Consider the following 12,406-nt stretch of genomic DNA (forward strand, 5'->3'; position numbering starts at 1 on the left):
CTTCATCGATTCCATTGCTTTTAGTCGCTACTTCCTACAATCAATTGTGCATAGCTATCGAGTATCATAAGTTGATTATTGTTATTGACATTCTGTTATATATATATATATATATATATGTATATATATATATATATATATATATGTATATATATATATATATATATATGTAAAAATATCACTGATAATCCTTTGCACCGCTGCTCCATTTTCCCCTTTACGTGATTATCCAGAAATATATTTATTTTCTCAACAATATCCAATATTGCCTAATTTCCGCGGAGTGCATCGAGTTGCCAGTTGTAAGCCTGAAATAGAGTCACACTTGGGGAGGGGTATGCACGGTTCCTATTCACATCTTTTTTATTTATTAATTTGTGTCAATGGCAAATACCTTGTCATTGACACCTACTGTGAGAAAGTTTTGAGATTAAGTAAATACCTTGTCATTGACACCTACTGTGAGAAAGTTTTGAGATAAAGTAAAGCTGATCACAAGTTTTCAGCACAAAACTTTCCATTCTCCAGGAAAGCCATTCAGGTAGTAGTTACCCTATTTTACTCACAGATATGTTATCGTAGGCAGCACGATGTTCACAATATTTTACTATCTTTTTGTAGTGATGTTATAACTTTCAAGCGTCTGTGTACAGCAATATTTTCACACAGGAGCATTTTGTGTAGCAACTGATGAGCGTTTGTTCTGACCAATTGGGTAACACTAGCTATCACAAAGAAACGAGTATGAACGTTTAAATTTTTTTGCTGCATGGTGGATAAATATGCTAAACTGATATTTTTACATTTATATTATAAGTAAAGTTGAATAAATATGAAAATTGCAAATTATTGTCTAAAAATAGCTATTTGTAGGTGCTGTCCAAAAATTCTTAACTAATTCTTCTTTTGGATGCAGCTGTTTACCCAGTCAGCTTTATAACAGCAGAAGATCTAACCGAATCTTTAACAGGTGTCACAGGTGTCATGTACATGTCCTCAACGTATGAAGTGGTAGAAGGCTTTTTAACTGTCATGTTCATCTGTCTGTTCTCCATGAAAACAACTTCTGATGTAGTAGCACCAAGCTTCTTTCGTAATTCGTCCATAAGTGTTGGTGGTCTGTCTGTACTTTCAGCCAGTACTGTTTTAGGCACTGCCTGAGGCTGTTCCAAGACTCTAATTGCTTTACTGGTATCACTTGACAACTCTGCAGACCTTCTTTGCCTTGCATGGAAATGGCTTTTGATTTCTTCCAAATGATTCAACGGTTTTTGATGATTTCGGCCTACTGGATTGTTCGTGACAACTTCCGAATCATTGAGCACTTGTGTAAAATGGTTTAATTCTTTTCTTGTGCTCTCAGATATATCATGCAATTTCGTTTCGTTGACAACTAGTTTTGCACCATCTGAAACCACTGAGTTTCTCGCCAGGCTTTCTCTGAGACTTCGCCTGGGCGGTGTGTTACCTTGTTTTGTGGGAGAGGGATCTATAGTCCTATTGTCAGGAACTTGGAAAGGACCATCGCTAAACCTTACAATTGATTTACTGTAAGTAGATGACACATACTGACTGCTGTCGTCTGATGGTGAAGCGGTGTGACGAGCGGATAGACTATCTTGGTGACTCTCAAGGAAATCATAATGGCTATGAATAAATTCATCAATACGCTCACTATTCTTTTCTTGCGATGTCGTAGCACTTGATATGGTAGAACGAGATGAGTGTTCTGCTACAACTTTGGAAGAGGAAAACAGTGGTTTAGACAGATCAAATTCTTTCACATGCTCAGCATCGGGAAGAATGTGTACAATTTCTGTCCCGCGAAGAGACTTCTTGGCTTTTGGTTTACCACTGATTTTGTTGTCATCGTCTTCTTTGCCATGTAATCGATTGAGGATAGCTGTCATAGAGGGAACTTGTTTTTTCTTTGACATCGTAGCTATCGTGCTAAATCTGTAAAATCATATGCAAAACAACTACCATGCAATTAAATTTTACAATACATTAGCTTATTTGAACTTTATGAACTTTACTTACACTCCAGTAAGCACGTTGCTATGACCCAACATAGATGCAAGTTCAGAGTTAATAGCAGAAAAATCCATGGCCCAACCTCATGGCCCAACCTCATGGCCCAACCTTATGATCCAACCTTATGACCCAACCTTATGACCCAACCTAATGACCCAACCTAATGACCCAACCTTATGATCCAACCATATGATCCAACCTTATGATCCAACCTTATGATCCAACCTTATGACCCAACCTTATGATCCAACCTTATGACCCAACCTTATTACCCAACCTAATGACCCAACCTAATGATCCAACCTTATGATCCAACCTTATGATCCAACCTTATGACCCAACCTTATGACCCAACCTTATGATCCAACCATATGATCCAACCTTATGATCCAACCTTATGACCCAACCTTATAATTCAACCTTATGACCCAATCTTATGACCCAACCTTATGATCCAACTTTATGACCCAACCTTATGATCCAACCTTATGACCCAACCTTATGATCCAACTTTATGACCCAACCTTATGATCCAACCTTATGACCCAACCTTATGATCCAACCTTATGATCCAACCTTATGACCCAACCTTATAATTCAACCTTATGACCCAATCTTATGACCCAACCTTATGATCCAACCTTATGGCCCAACCTTTTGACCCAACCTTATTACCCAACCTTATGATCCAACCTTATGATCCAACCTTATGATCCAACCTTATGACCCAATCTTATGACCCAACCTTATGATCCAACCTTATGATCCAACCTTATGACCCAACCTCATGATGCAACCTTATGACCCGACCTTATGACCCAACCTTTGAAAACATTTAAGAAAATTAAGTAAAATTTTAGTGAGTCACAGTAATCCATTACTAACTACAAAATAAAAACTGAAAAATTGGCATCTTTGTCATCATTAGACGGTAGCAGACAACTCTTTATGCCACCGTGTTATGTTAACACTGTTCACGAAAAACGTTTTTTATCGAAGCCAACCTATTAAAAAGCGTTAAATTTGAACTATATGAACTTCTACGTTACTCCCAAATTAGAACGATGTAAAACAGTTTTCATATTTAATACTGGCTGGTGACTACACTCATGTACTCTCCAGGTTTTCCTGACACACCTCAAGTACTGCTTGTTAAACAAACACCATTTTTAGAAGAGTGAAAGTTGTATTTACAAACTTTTTAAGAATAGAGGTTCTGCTCTTCGTGGGAAGATTTACTGTATGAGGTGAAAGATGCTCTCTGGCAGAATCAGTTTTGTCGAGACGCTGCCTGTTACTGACATGACTGTGATAAGGTCCGAGTCGCAATGTGGGTGGTCTTTCAGGAAGTTTGGGAGGAAAACTGCTGCCTCTTTTGGTGATCTCCTGATAGTCATGATGACTTATTGTCTTTCCTTGCAAAAATAGACTCAAGAATGAATCCCTCATAGTACTGCAACTGAGACAGCAAACTGCAGTACTAACAAATATAAACAACCAAGTGTTTGAGTCATGGAAATAGGAAAGCAAAATTAAAATCATTTTAGAATAAACCCGCTAAAACTGCATATATGCATATTTATTGTTGAATATTTACAGAAAGGACAAAATAAAGCTTTTCTACAGGCCTATAGGAGCATTGGTATAAAATATAGACGTGTAAAATACATATATGTATATAAATCTAAATAAATTTACATACATATGCACACTTTTTAAATTATTATTCATCATTCGTATAAGCAGTATTTCCAAATCAAGCATATAAATTGGTATTTAATATCTTATTCCTATGTATAAGCATCTTGCTCATTTAATTATTACATGACCAACGCTATGCATTTCTCAGAATACAACACAGAGCTTTTCTCTGTTATATACAATGTATATCATATCAACATGCAATTTGCTTGAACATCTGTAAATTTTACTAAACTCGGCAGATAGTATAAATGAGATGATTGGACACGTACAGTGCCAGCACTACATGTCAGTGCATAATATATGTAGAACAAAGCATTATGAGAGATAGTTGGGGATAAGAATGTAATGATAACGATAGCAATAATGTATCTACCTGGAATAGCCTTCCTCACAGCCATCATACTTTGGTGGTCTCTTACGTCGTCCATAGTAACCTTACTCGACTCAGCGACAGCAAACAACTCATCTGAATATGAAGAGATCTCAATGAGGTCCTCAGGCTTTGGATGGTTGGAAGTAAGGAGAGAGTAAGCTAGCGTCACTCTGTCACTAATCACTTTTATCATCCTGCAAACACGTACATATTCGGCAATCCATCAAGGGAGTTGTCTACTCAACCATGGAGATTTTGTCAATAATACATCTATGTATATACAGAAATCTCAGTGTTTGTTCGTCTGTTGCTTGTGTGTCCAGTTATAGCGAAACACGGCTCTTATTATAGTAAAGATTTAAACTAGCATAAATAACACAAATTCATTGGATAAAGAAACATTGCCAATTCAAAATAAATTTTCTATGCAAAAACCTGTTTTATTACCCATACACTGCCGGGCGTTCACCTAGTAATATGTTAAAGCACCCAATGTGCATGGGTGTTAGAATAGACAAAAAAACTAGAATTATGGTGGCAATATTTTATCTTGCTACAGTTTTCATCATAGGGTGTGAGAGAGAGGTTACCTGAAAACATTGGGAAGAGGCAGTTCATCCCTGGCTGTCTGTTTTTGAGAGACACTGCATACCACCTTTGGTAATGACTGGTACCTGCAAAAGCAGCATATTTCAAGCACATAAATTACATAATTTTTTTATTATATATTTCAATACATCAGAGTCTTGGCTTTCGAATGACCCTATACTCAATACACAAAGAATAATAGAACTATGAAAAACGGGGTGTCAAAAGTACGTCCTGCAAAAAAAAACTTGGTTCAGGTACTCAAAATGTGGCGACATAATTCTCATTTAGCCTTAGGTCGTCGATCCCTTGCGCTGTCATTGATGCTGCGTTTTTCTGTGACATTCGGTGCTGTTAAACCCAGAGAGTGCCAATAATAAACTAAGATTCTAGATAATCAACAATGCCCGCGATCGTGCTAACGCCTGACCAATACAAACACATGTTCTGGGTTAATTAATTATGCTTCAATAAATGTACTGTCGTTGATAAAGGTAATGAAATCACATCGATTAAATTATGACCTGCGGTTGCGTGGCCCTAGGACTAAATTTCAATCGTACTTTCGCGAGATTATGCAATGCTTGAAATTAGTCTCAGTCGGCATCCTTAACATCAGGAAAATATAGTATGGTTCTTGGAGTCTGAGGTACTTATCATAGAAATAATATGTACATGGAGAACTAATGACACTGATTCCTTTGTCATCTACATTCATTCTCTGGAGTTGTCCTACCTTCGCCTGCCACTAGCGTCATTATCGTCACTTTCGTAGTTGATAAATAAGCGGTAAGAGCACAAACAACGAATATGAGAATTGTGACGTCACAATTTTCGAGACTATGTCAGTAAACTTTTTCGCGGTAGAGCTCTGGGGAAATCCTATAAACACCAACCAATGTCTGTCTCACCATGGCAAACAATAGCTCATTCGAAAGCTAAGACTCTGATGTATTGAAATATACAATAAAAAATTATGTAATTTATGTGCTTTAATGTTTAAAAATATTCATGAACTTATTTCCTCTCCTGATAATGTTTCTTTAAATCAGTATACAGTCATCGTCTGATACCGTTTCTGATGGCTCAATGGTTTTCAAATTAACATTACAAAAAAAAACGTAAAATACAGATTAACATTTATGAGAATTGTGTTAGTTTTTCCGAGAAATCTAGACCTCCAGCATGTAAAATTAGCTAAGACTATCCAACAAGACAGGCTTGTCAATTCTGGAGAATCCATACTATACACATCTCTAAGTGATGGTAGATCCTAAATTTAAACTTGATTCATTATAAATTGATAGTATTTCATTTTATGACCTCTGAACTCTAGCTTTAGAACTCTCGCTCTAAAACTCCAGCTCTAGAACTCCAGCTCTAGAACTCCAGCTCTAGAACTATAGATGTTCAATAGTGTTGTGAAGAAGAATCCTATACATGTACATAAACAAATACCTAGGTTTAAAGTATCAGAATTTTTATTTATTGGGAGTGCCTAGCGACAGACACAAATTAGGGTAGGTAGTTATAGGTAAATTCTTTATGAAGAAAGGCTAGTCCGTTAATCAAAGAATCGGAAGGGATCAGTCTACCAAAGTTCTAAATTGAAATAATTTGTAACCCTGATGATCAAAAAATACCTCGCTTTATGCACATCTCGTCAATGCAAAAAGGAAGAGACGAATTTTGTCTTTTTACACGATGCAGACCTTAAGTTAGTTAATGCAGACCTAAAAGTTAGTTTTCTTCCACACTAACGACTTGGTATCGCACAAGAACTATCAAGATGAGACCAAATCACAGAAAACCTCACGATGAAACCATTGATTGACACTTTACTCACTGAGTTATGTCTTGTAGGGTATAAACAGTGCATGATTCCATCTTCTGGAACTGACTTCTGTGAATTATGAAAAAGCGGCTGACCATGTGCTTGTCGAGATGAACATGTCTGGAAGCGTCCCGAACGCACACAATATCTTCTGTTTCTTGACTTTTGGTCCCAAAACAGCACAAATTTGAGTAGCTGATATTATTCTGAAGAGGGCAGCTGAAAATACATTAAGAAAGCCTAAAATGCTTTTTTAACTTTGCAGAAGCAGGCTTGAAAGAGAGTTGTCTCACCCTTCCTTCAATATAAGGAAGAATGGTGAGTAGGCACCTATGTGAGCTTGAAAGTGAACCATTTTATAGCCTTCATTAAAGTTTTGTTTCGTGGCATTACCTAGATGTGCTTGTGAGTACTGCTCCTCAAATTATTCACATAGATAGCAGCCTAGAAAAAACAGATAGTAGAAATAAATTGCTACCTCATATCAACTTTGATGACTTAATAACATTGAGTTTAGGGTTAGCTTGAGGTGAGAAAACGTCTAATCAGACAATTCACTCTATTCTGAACCAGTTGAATTCTTTTGAAAACATAAGATTAGAGACGAACTTTTTAAGTCTTTAAGCCTTATTTGTTTTTGATTTGCGTCTGTCTGTTTGTCCAGCCCTCTACTGCCACCCAAAAGGATAAGACCGTTTGGGCAAAAAGTCTGTCTAGCATTAAAAAAGTGCCTCATATTCCTTTGCAATTCTTATGTGAATGCACTTGGATGCTTTCACATTCACTTGCTTTCACTTGGGTGCTTTCAGCGGCTTTGCGACAAAACACTGAGAAACGTCTATTGTGATGTAGTTAAGCACTTTATAAACAGTGGAATAGCAAGTCCTTTAGGCGTTCCACTCTAAGTCACAAAAAGTGATATTTTAAAATATCTATTTCTATGAGCATTCAAAAGCAATTAAATCAGATTATCGCAAAGTTTACGGTTTCATCTGTCATTATATAAAATGTAGAAACATCATAAATGATGCTTGTGTTTAATTATTAGGAGTCAGATTTGCGTGTAGTTGGACCTGATTTATTTGAAACAAGACAGAGAATGGCCATGTCATGATTGACCTTCCTTCTCCTACATAAGGCTACACAAGGAAGGACAGCGCAAGGGTCTAAGACGAACTTCTGTAAATGTAAAACAATAAAAATTTTAATGATGACACCGTGAACTAGTGACAAATACCTTTAATGATGACACCGTGAACTAGTGACAAATACCTTTAATGATGACACCGTGAACTAGTGACAAATACCTTTAATGATGACACCGTGAACTAGTGACAAATACCTTTTTTACATACATCGGACGCTAAAAGAACTTTCATTATGGTTATAAAAATACCATATCGTGATAGGGTTGAAGCTAGAGCTGCTAACACGGTAGGTATAAACTACATCTACAAAGACATGAATTATAGCATAGCATGCTATGAACAATGATCTCTCCTGAGTATGCTCATCTAAATACAATTATCCACACCAGATAAGACTATGGCTAGAGTGCTAAGTCTTATGACTTAGCACTATCACATCTCTGTCTGAGAGCTCTGACGTTAGAGGACATGACATACCTGAGATGATCAATCAAGGAAGAGTGTCATGCTCAGGCTTGCTAGTCATAATAAGAAACAATTTTTAAGTTATTTATTAGTTTAGAAATGGCAATAATTATAGGTTGCACATGATTCCCCTAGCATTATATTTCTTATACTGAGTATTCCGGTAACAATGGCATACAACCTCTGCTTAGAATGATGAGTGAGCTCTGAGATATGATGAGATGTCATGTTACTGACTGCACTGAACAACGGGCTAGCAGGAGAATAATTCTTCCTAATATTAGTGAGTTACACAAAGATGAGAACCTGAGATGAATGGTTTGATAATGAATACAAAGCGCTCTATTATGTGGGTTGAGCAAAAGCTGATGCGATTTACTAATAGGGCAAAACTTTTGTACTGACGACTCCAATGATTCACATATCGAATGCTGCTGACCGAAATCATCAGAAACCTCTTAATGCAGACTTAAGATTGCATTGGTAACAGATATGAACAAGGTTTATAACTTGCAAGGATACCTAAGAACATAGGTGCATCAGTAACTTTAATAGCAAATAGTTATATCAATATAATACATATCAGTATATATTGTATAGCTAAAGAGCTTAAAACTGCAACAAATTGGCATTCAGCTGTAACTTTATAGTTTGGCAAATGCTTTTTCACTAACAGCACATATTCTAAATATCAAAATAAATTAAATAAACATTCTAAATATCAAATAAAGCATTTATATGAACTAGCACCCTGGCAGTCAAGTGTGCCGTGAGAGATCGTCCAGTTTAATAACTATATTATTATATAAATATTATTATAATTCTGAAAGCTAGTGATTGGCGCAGTTGATAGAATGTTCGTCTACCACGCTTAAAGTTGCATGTATGATGCGATTTTGCACAATCAATCTTATTACCGTTTATGTCGAATAATGGTAATCACCTCCCCCGGCAGTAGTACTTTGCTGCTGAACTTGTTGGTGTCATTGTTGAACAGATGAATGGGAGTAACACCATCTATGAGAACTTCTATAGAATCAGTGGATGTGGAGTGTAACAATTGAAACAAGGTGGCGTAGGCGTGTGTAGGCTCGTCGTGCCTCGATACAGCTCCAAAAAAACCTACCACAAATAGAATATCCATTTTATCTGATACACTGACAAAAGTATAGCTTGCTCTCAACCTGAGAGTTGTATTTTCAGACCTTGTTTACTCTGATATAAGCTGCAAGAAATGATGCAAGTTATTATAAAATGTTTGATCATTATTTAATGGCTAATCAAAACATAATCCTGAAATATTTTACTTCTAAAAACACTTTGAAATGCTAAAAACAGAAATCACGACTGACTTTAACGTCACTCCTTTTCGGTTGGTATTATTTGACATCTTCCTATTTGAGACTGAAACACAACTGATGCTTCATTCACGGTGAGTAGCCGGCATTATGGTTTATCATTGAGTAACAGCGGCTTTATTTGACTGAGACGGTTGCTATAACAACATAGACTTACTCCAACTAACTTGGTAATCAGTAATAAAAGAGCCATTTTTTGCTAATAACTAGAAATTTTAAGAAATTACTAACTACAGACAAGTCTCACATGGACAGACAACTAACAAATACATTACATATAGGTAGTTGTCATAGCAATAGCTAGACACACCGAACTATTTAATGACAGAGAAGTCAGCGGAGCTGTCAACAGTCCTAGTTTTAGACTAAAGTTTTAAGAGGTTAATTCATCTAAAAGTGGATCTTCTCAGATTGGTTGACATGGCAGCGAGATTGGTTGACATGGCAGCGAGATTGGTTGACATGGCAGCGAGAAGAAAATTAGGAACTGACCATCCGGATTCTCTTAATATGATTAGCCAAAAAGCAATTGTAGGACTGGTCAAGTCCTCTACTCTATTCGTTATAGATTTGTATAGTCCAATGTGACTAAAGCACACAACCAAAATTAAATTCTCAAAGCTATCTTCGCAGGCTTTGAGAATTTAGCATTGCAGACGTTGGTGAGTTGGAGCAACATAAGTTTTTAGACCAACTCGATAAACAAAGAGCAAGAGAAAACTACTCCTAGAAACCTTACAGAGTTGTTTTGGAGAGACGACCTGTTTATAACCAAACGGAGAGCAAGAGTTGCATCAACAGCTTCGTTGTTATCATCATACACATAATCAATTATTCTGAATACAGTTAGCATTGTAAGATGTTATTGGGTGTTATTATAATCAGCAAGTGACACTCTTATGACCTATTAACTCAGTCAATCCAACATGCGCAGAATATGATCAATGTTTTGCAGTCTTTATGAATATAATGATTTTTTTATTCACTGCTTGAGTTAAACTGTATACTATTTTATTGTACAATTACGGGTGTTTTAAAATGAAAAAAAAACAGTCACTGTGAAAATTTTGCCTGCAGAATGAGCAGGTAGTAGTACGTCGTCAGAATGTTTTCTATTCTAAGCAGAAATTAAAGGAGCATTCATATTTTACAATGCTTCTTTAAAAATATTACAACTTAGGTAGAGTTTTTTCCACATGTTAACAGGCTCTCTGATATAGTTATCCTTTTTTCAATTTTAAATGACTAAAAACTGGATCACTGCATGGTGATTGGCTAGACCACATTTCTCTGTAACATAGCCAGCTACAACTGTCTGTTTTTGAAACTCGCTCTTAGCAGAAAAGAAAGACACTTGCATGCAAATCTGTTAACCCCAAATTTGTAGCCAGTGTTCTCATGACTCGAAGGGGTTCATTACACATTTACTTCTATAAGTAGACAATAAGAATCACCGTGACTTCATTGCTAATTCTGCTCTGATGCTAATAGGAGGCTCTCAATGTCTTTGTAAGCTTCTGAATAGAGTCAAGAAAGGACTGGGTAGGTGTTTGTAACAAAGCGTGCTGTTCAGATTATATCTCACAGTAGATTGAGATCAACTATGGATAGCCTATAGTACTATATATATATATAAAGATATTGCCATTTATAAATCCATGCATGTCTAGAGGTGAAGTCGTTCAATGAAGAACTTAAATTGTTTTTCGTCCAACTTAGACACCACTGACCAACTCTTTAGCTTTGTTATCATATTGTCAGTTTTTTGCTAATGAAATTCTATTTATGAATGAAAATATGAACAAGCTTGAGAAAAAACTTTGCTGAGTGGGGCAAACAACTCTAAAAAAAGGTGTAACAAACGTTCAAAGGAACTGTCGGCAACCGATAAGTATATTAATTTATTTAATACCAAGTTGTTAATTAGAATACTTAATGATTAAATCAATAGACATAATTAAAATTGCTGTTAGGTTAACCTTTTCAAAATAAATATTGTAGCGACTAGCAAGCACTATGTATAAGCATCACCGCAACAGATTTGCCTACCCTTGTTGTCGAGAGGGATAAGAAAGAGAGAGTCATTCGTACGAGAAGCTGTAAGAGTCTGACAGACGACGTACGGGAGTCGTACAGTCTTTCGCAAAAGTAACCTTACTCCAGACACTTGCTGTACAAGCAAGGGCAGTGTTCGCTCCTCGAGTACTGTCGATATGGTGTGCAGGTGCGGTGCAACCATTGCTTCACCACAGCGAATGCCTAAAGTAACAAGAAACAGAAAATTCAGAACAGAAAAATGTCTTTGAATGATTCTAAAAGATGGTGCTGTCTTTATTCCAAACCCTTCTGATTGTATACCGATGTTTCTCCGGCAATAACTTTTCAGCAACAATTAATTGGCGTAAGTGAAGGTACTGAACTTGCAGAAAACAGTTGAGAGTTTTGGTCTTATAGATGATCAATTGAGGCAATAGGAAAGGCTTCAGATCCTATGTACTCCTCTGCGCCAGTTACCGCAGTGAGAGATCTTCAACCACATCTGGGTTGACTTATAGGAAGTAAACAGGTATACAAATACATTGATCAGAAAAATAATTACTATCATTTCATACAAAAGTATGTCTGCATGACAAAACTGAGACCCACACACTGCATTTAGTTTGCGTGACATCACGTGTGACTGACTGAAGTTTAACTAAGATAAATTTTGTAAGCATTGAACTATCATCAGATCATTAAGAAGTCAGTGTTCCACAACTCCCATAATGACTATCTACTACATGCAAGTGCCTTTCCTTGTATTCAATGGCTGTGAGAAATTTCAAAACATGGATGAAATTGATAATTCTAAAACTAATTAGCTCATCCTATATAATCAACATTTCGGTTACATGACATGATG

The 12,406-nt window shown here is 36.4% G+C and overlaps 1 protein-coding gene across 1 annotated transcript; it reads right to left on the reverse strand.

The window, feature by feature from the left end:
* Positions 1-806: 806 nt before the first annotated feature.
* On the reverse strand, positions 807-11,743 carry LOC137388161 (uncharacterized). Its single transcript, XM_068074665.1, has 7 exons — positions 11,554-11,743; positions 9,064-9,268; positions 6,546-6,752; positions 4,702-4,785; positions 4,112-4,305; positions 3,233-3,449; positions 807-1,956 (listed from the first exon to the last, which is right to left on the reverse strand). The coding sequence occupies exons 1-7, from the start codon at positions 11,741-11,743 to the stop codon at positions 921-923; spliced, it is 2,133 nt and encodes a 710-aa protein (XP_067930766.1). The 3' UTR covers positions 807-920.
* Positions 11,744-12,406: the final 663 nt, after the last annotated feature.

Source organism: Watersipora subatra, chromosome 2 (assembly GCF_963576615.1).
Source record: "Watersipora subatra chromosome 2, tzWatSuba1.1, whole genome shotgun sequence".
NCBI classification, from domain to species: domain Eukaryota; kingdom Metazoa; phylum Bryozoa; class Gymnolaemata; order Cheilostomatida; family Watersiporidae; genus Watersipora; species Watersipora subatra.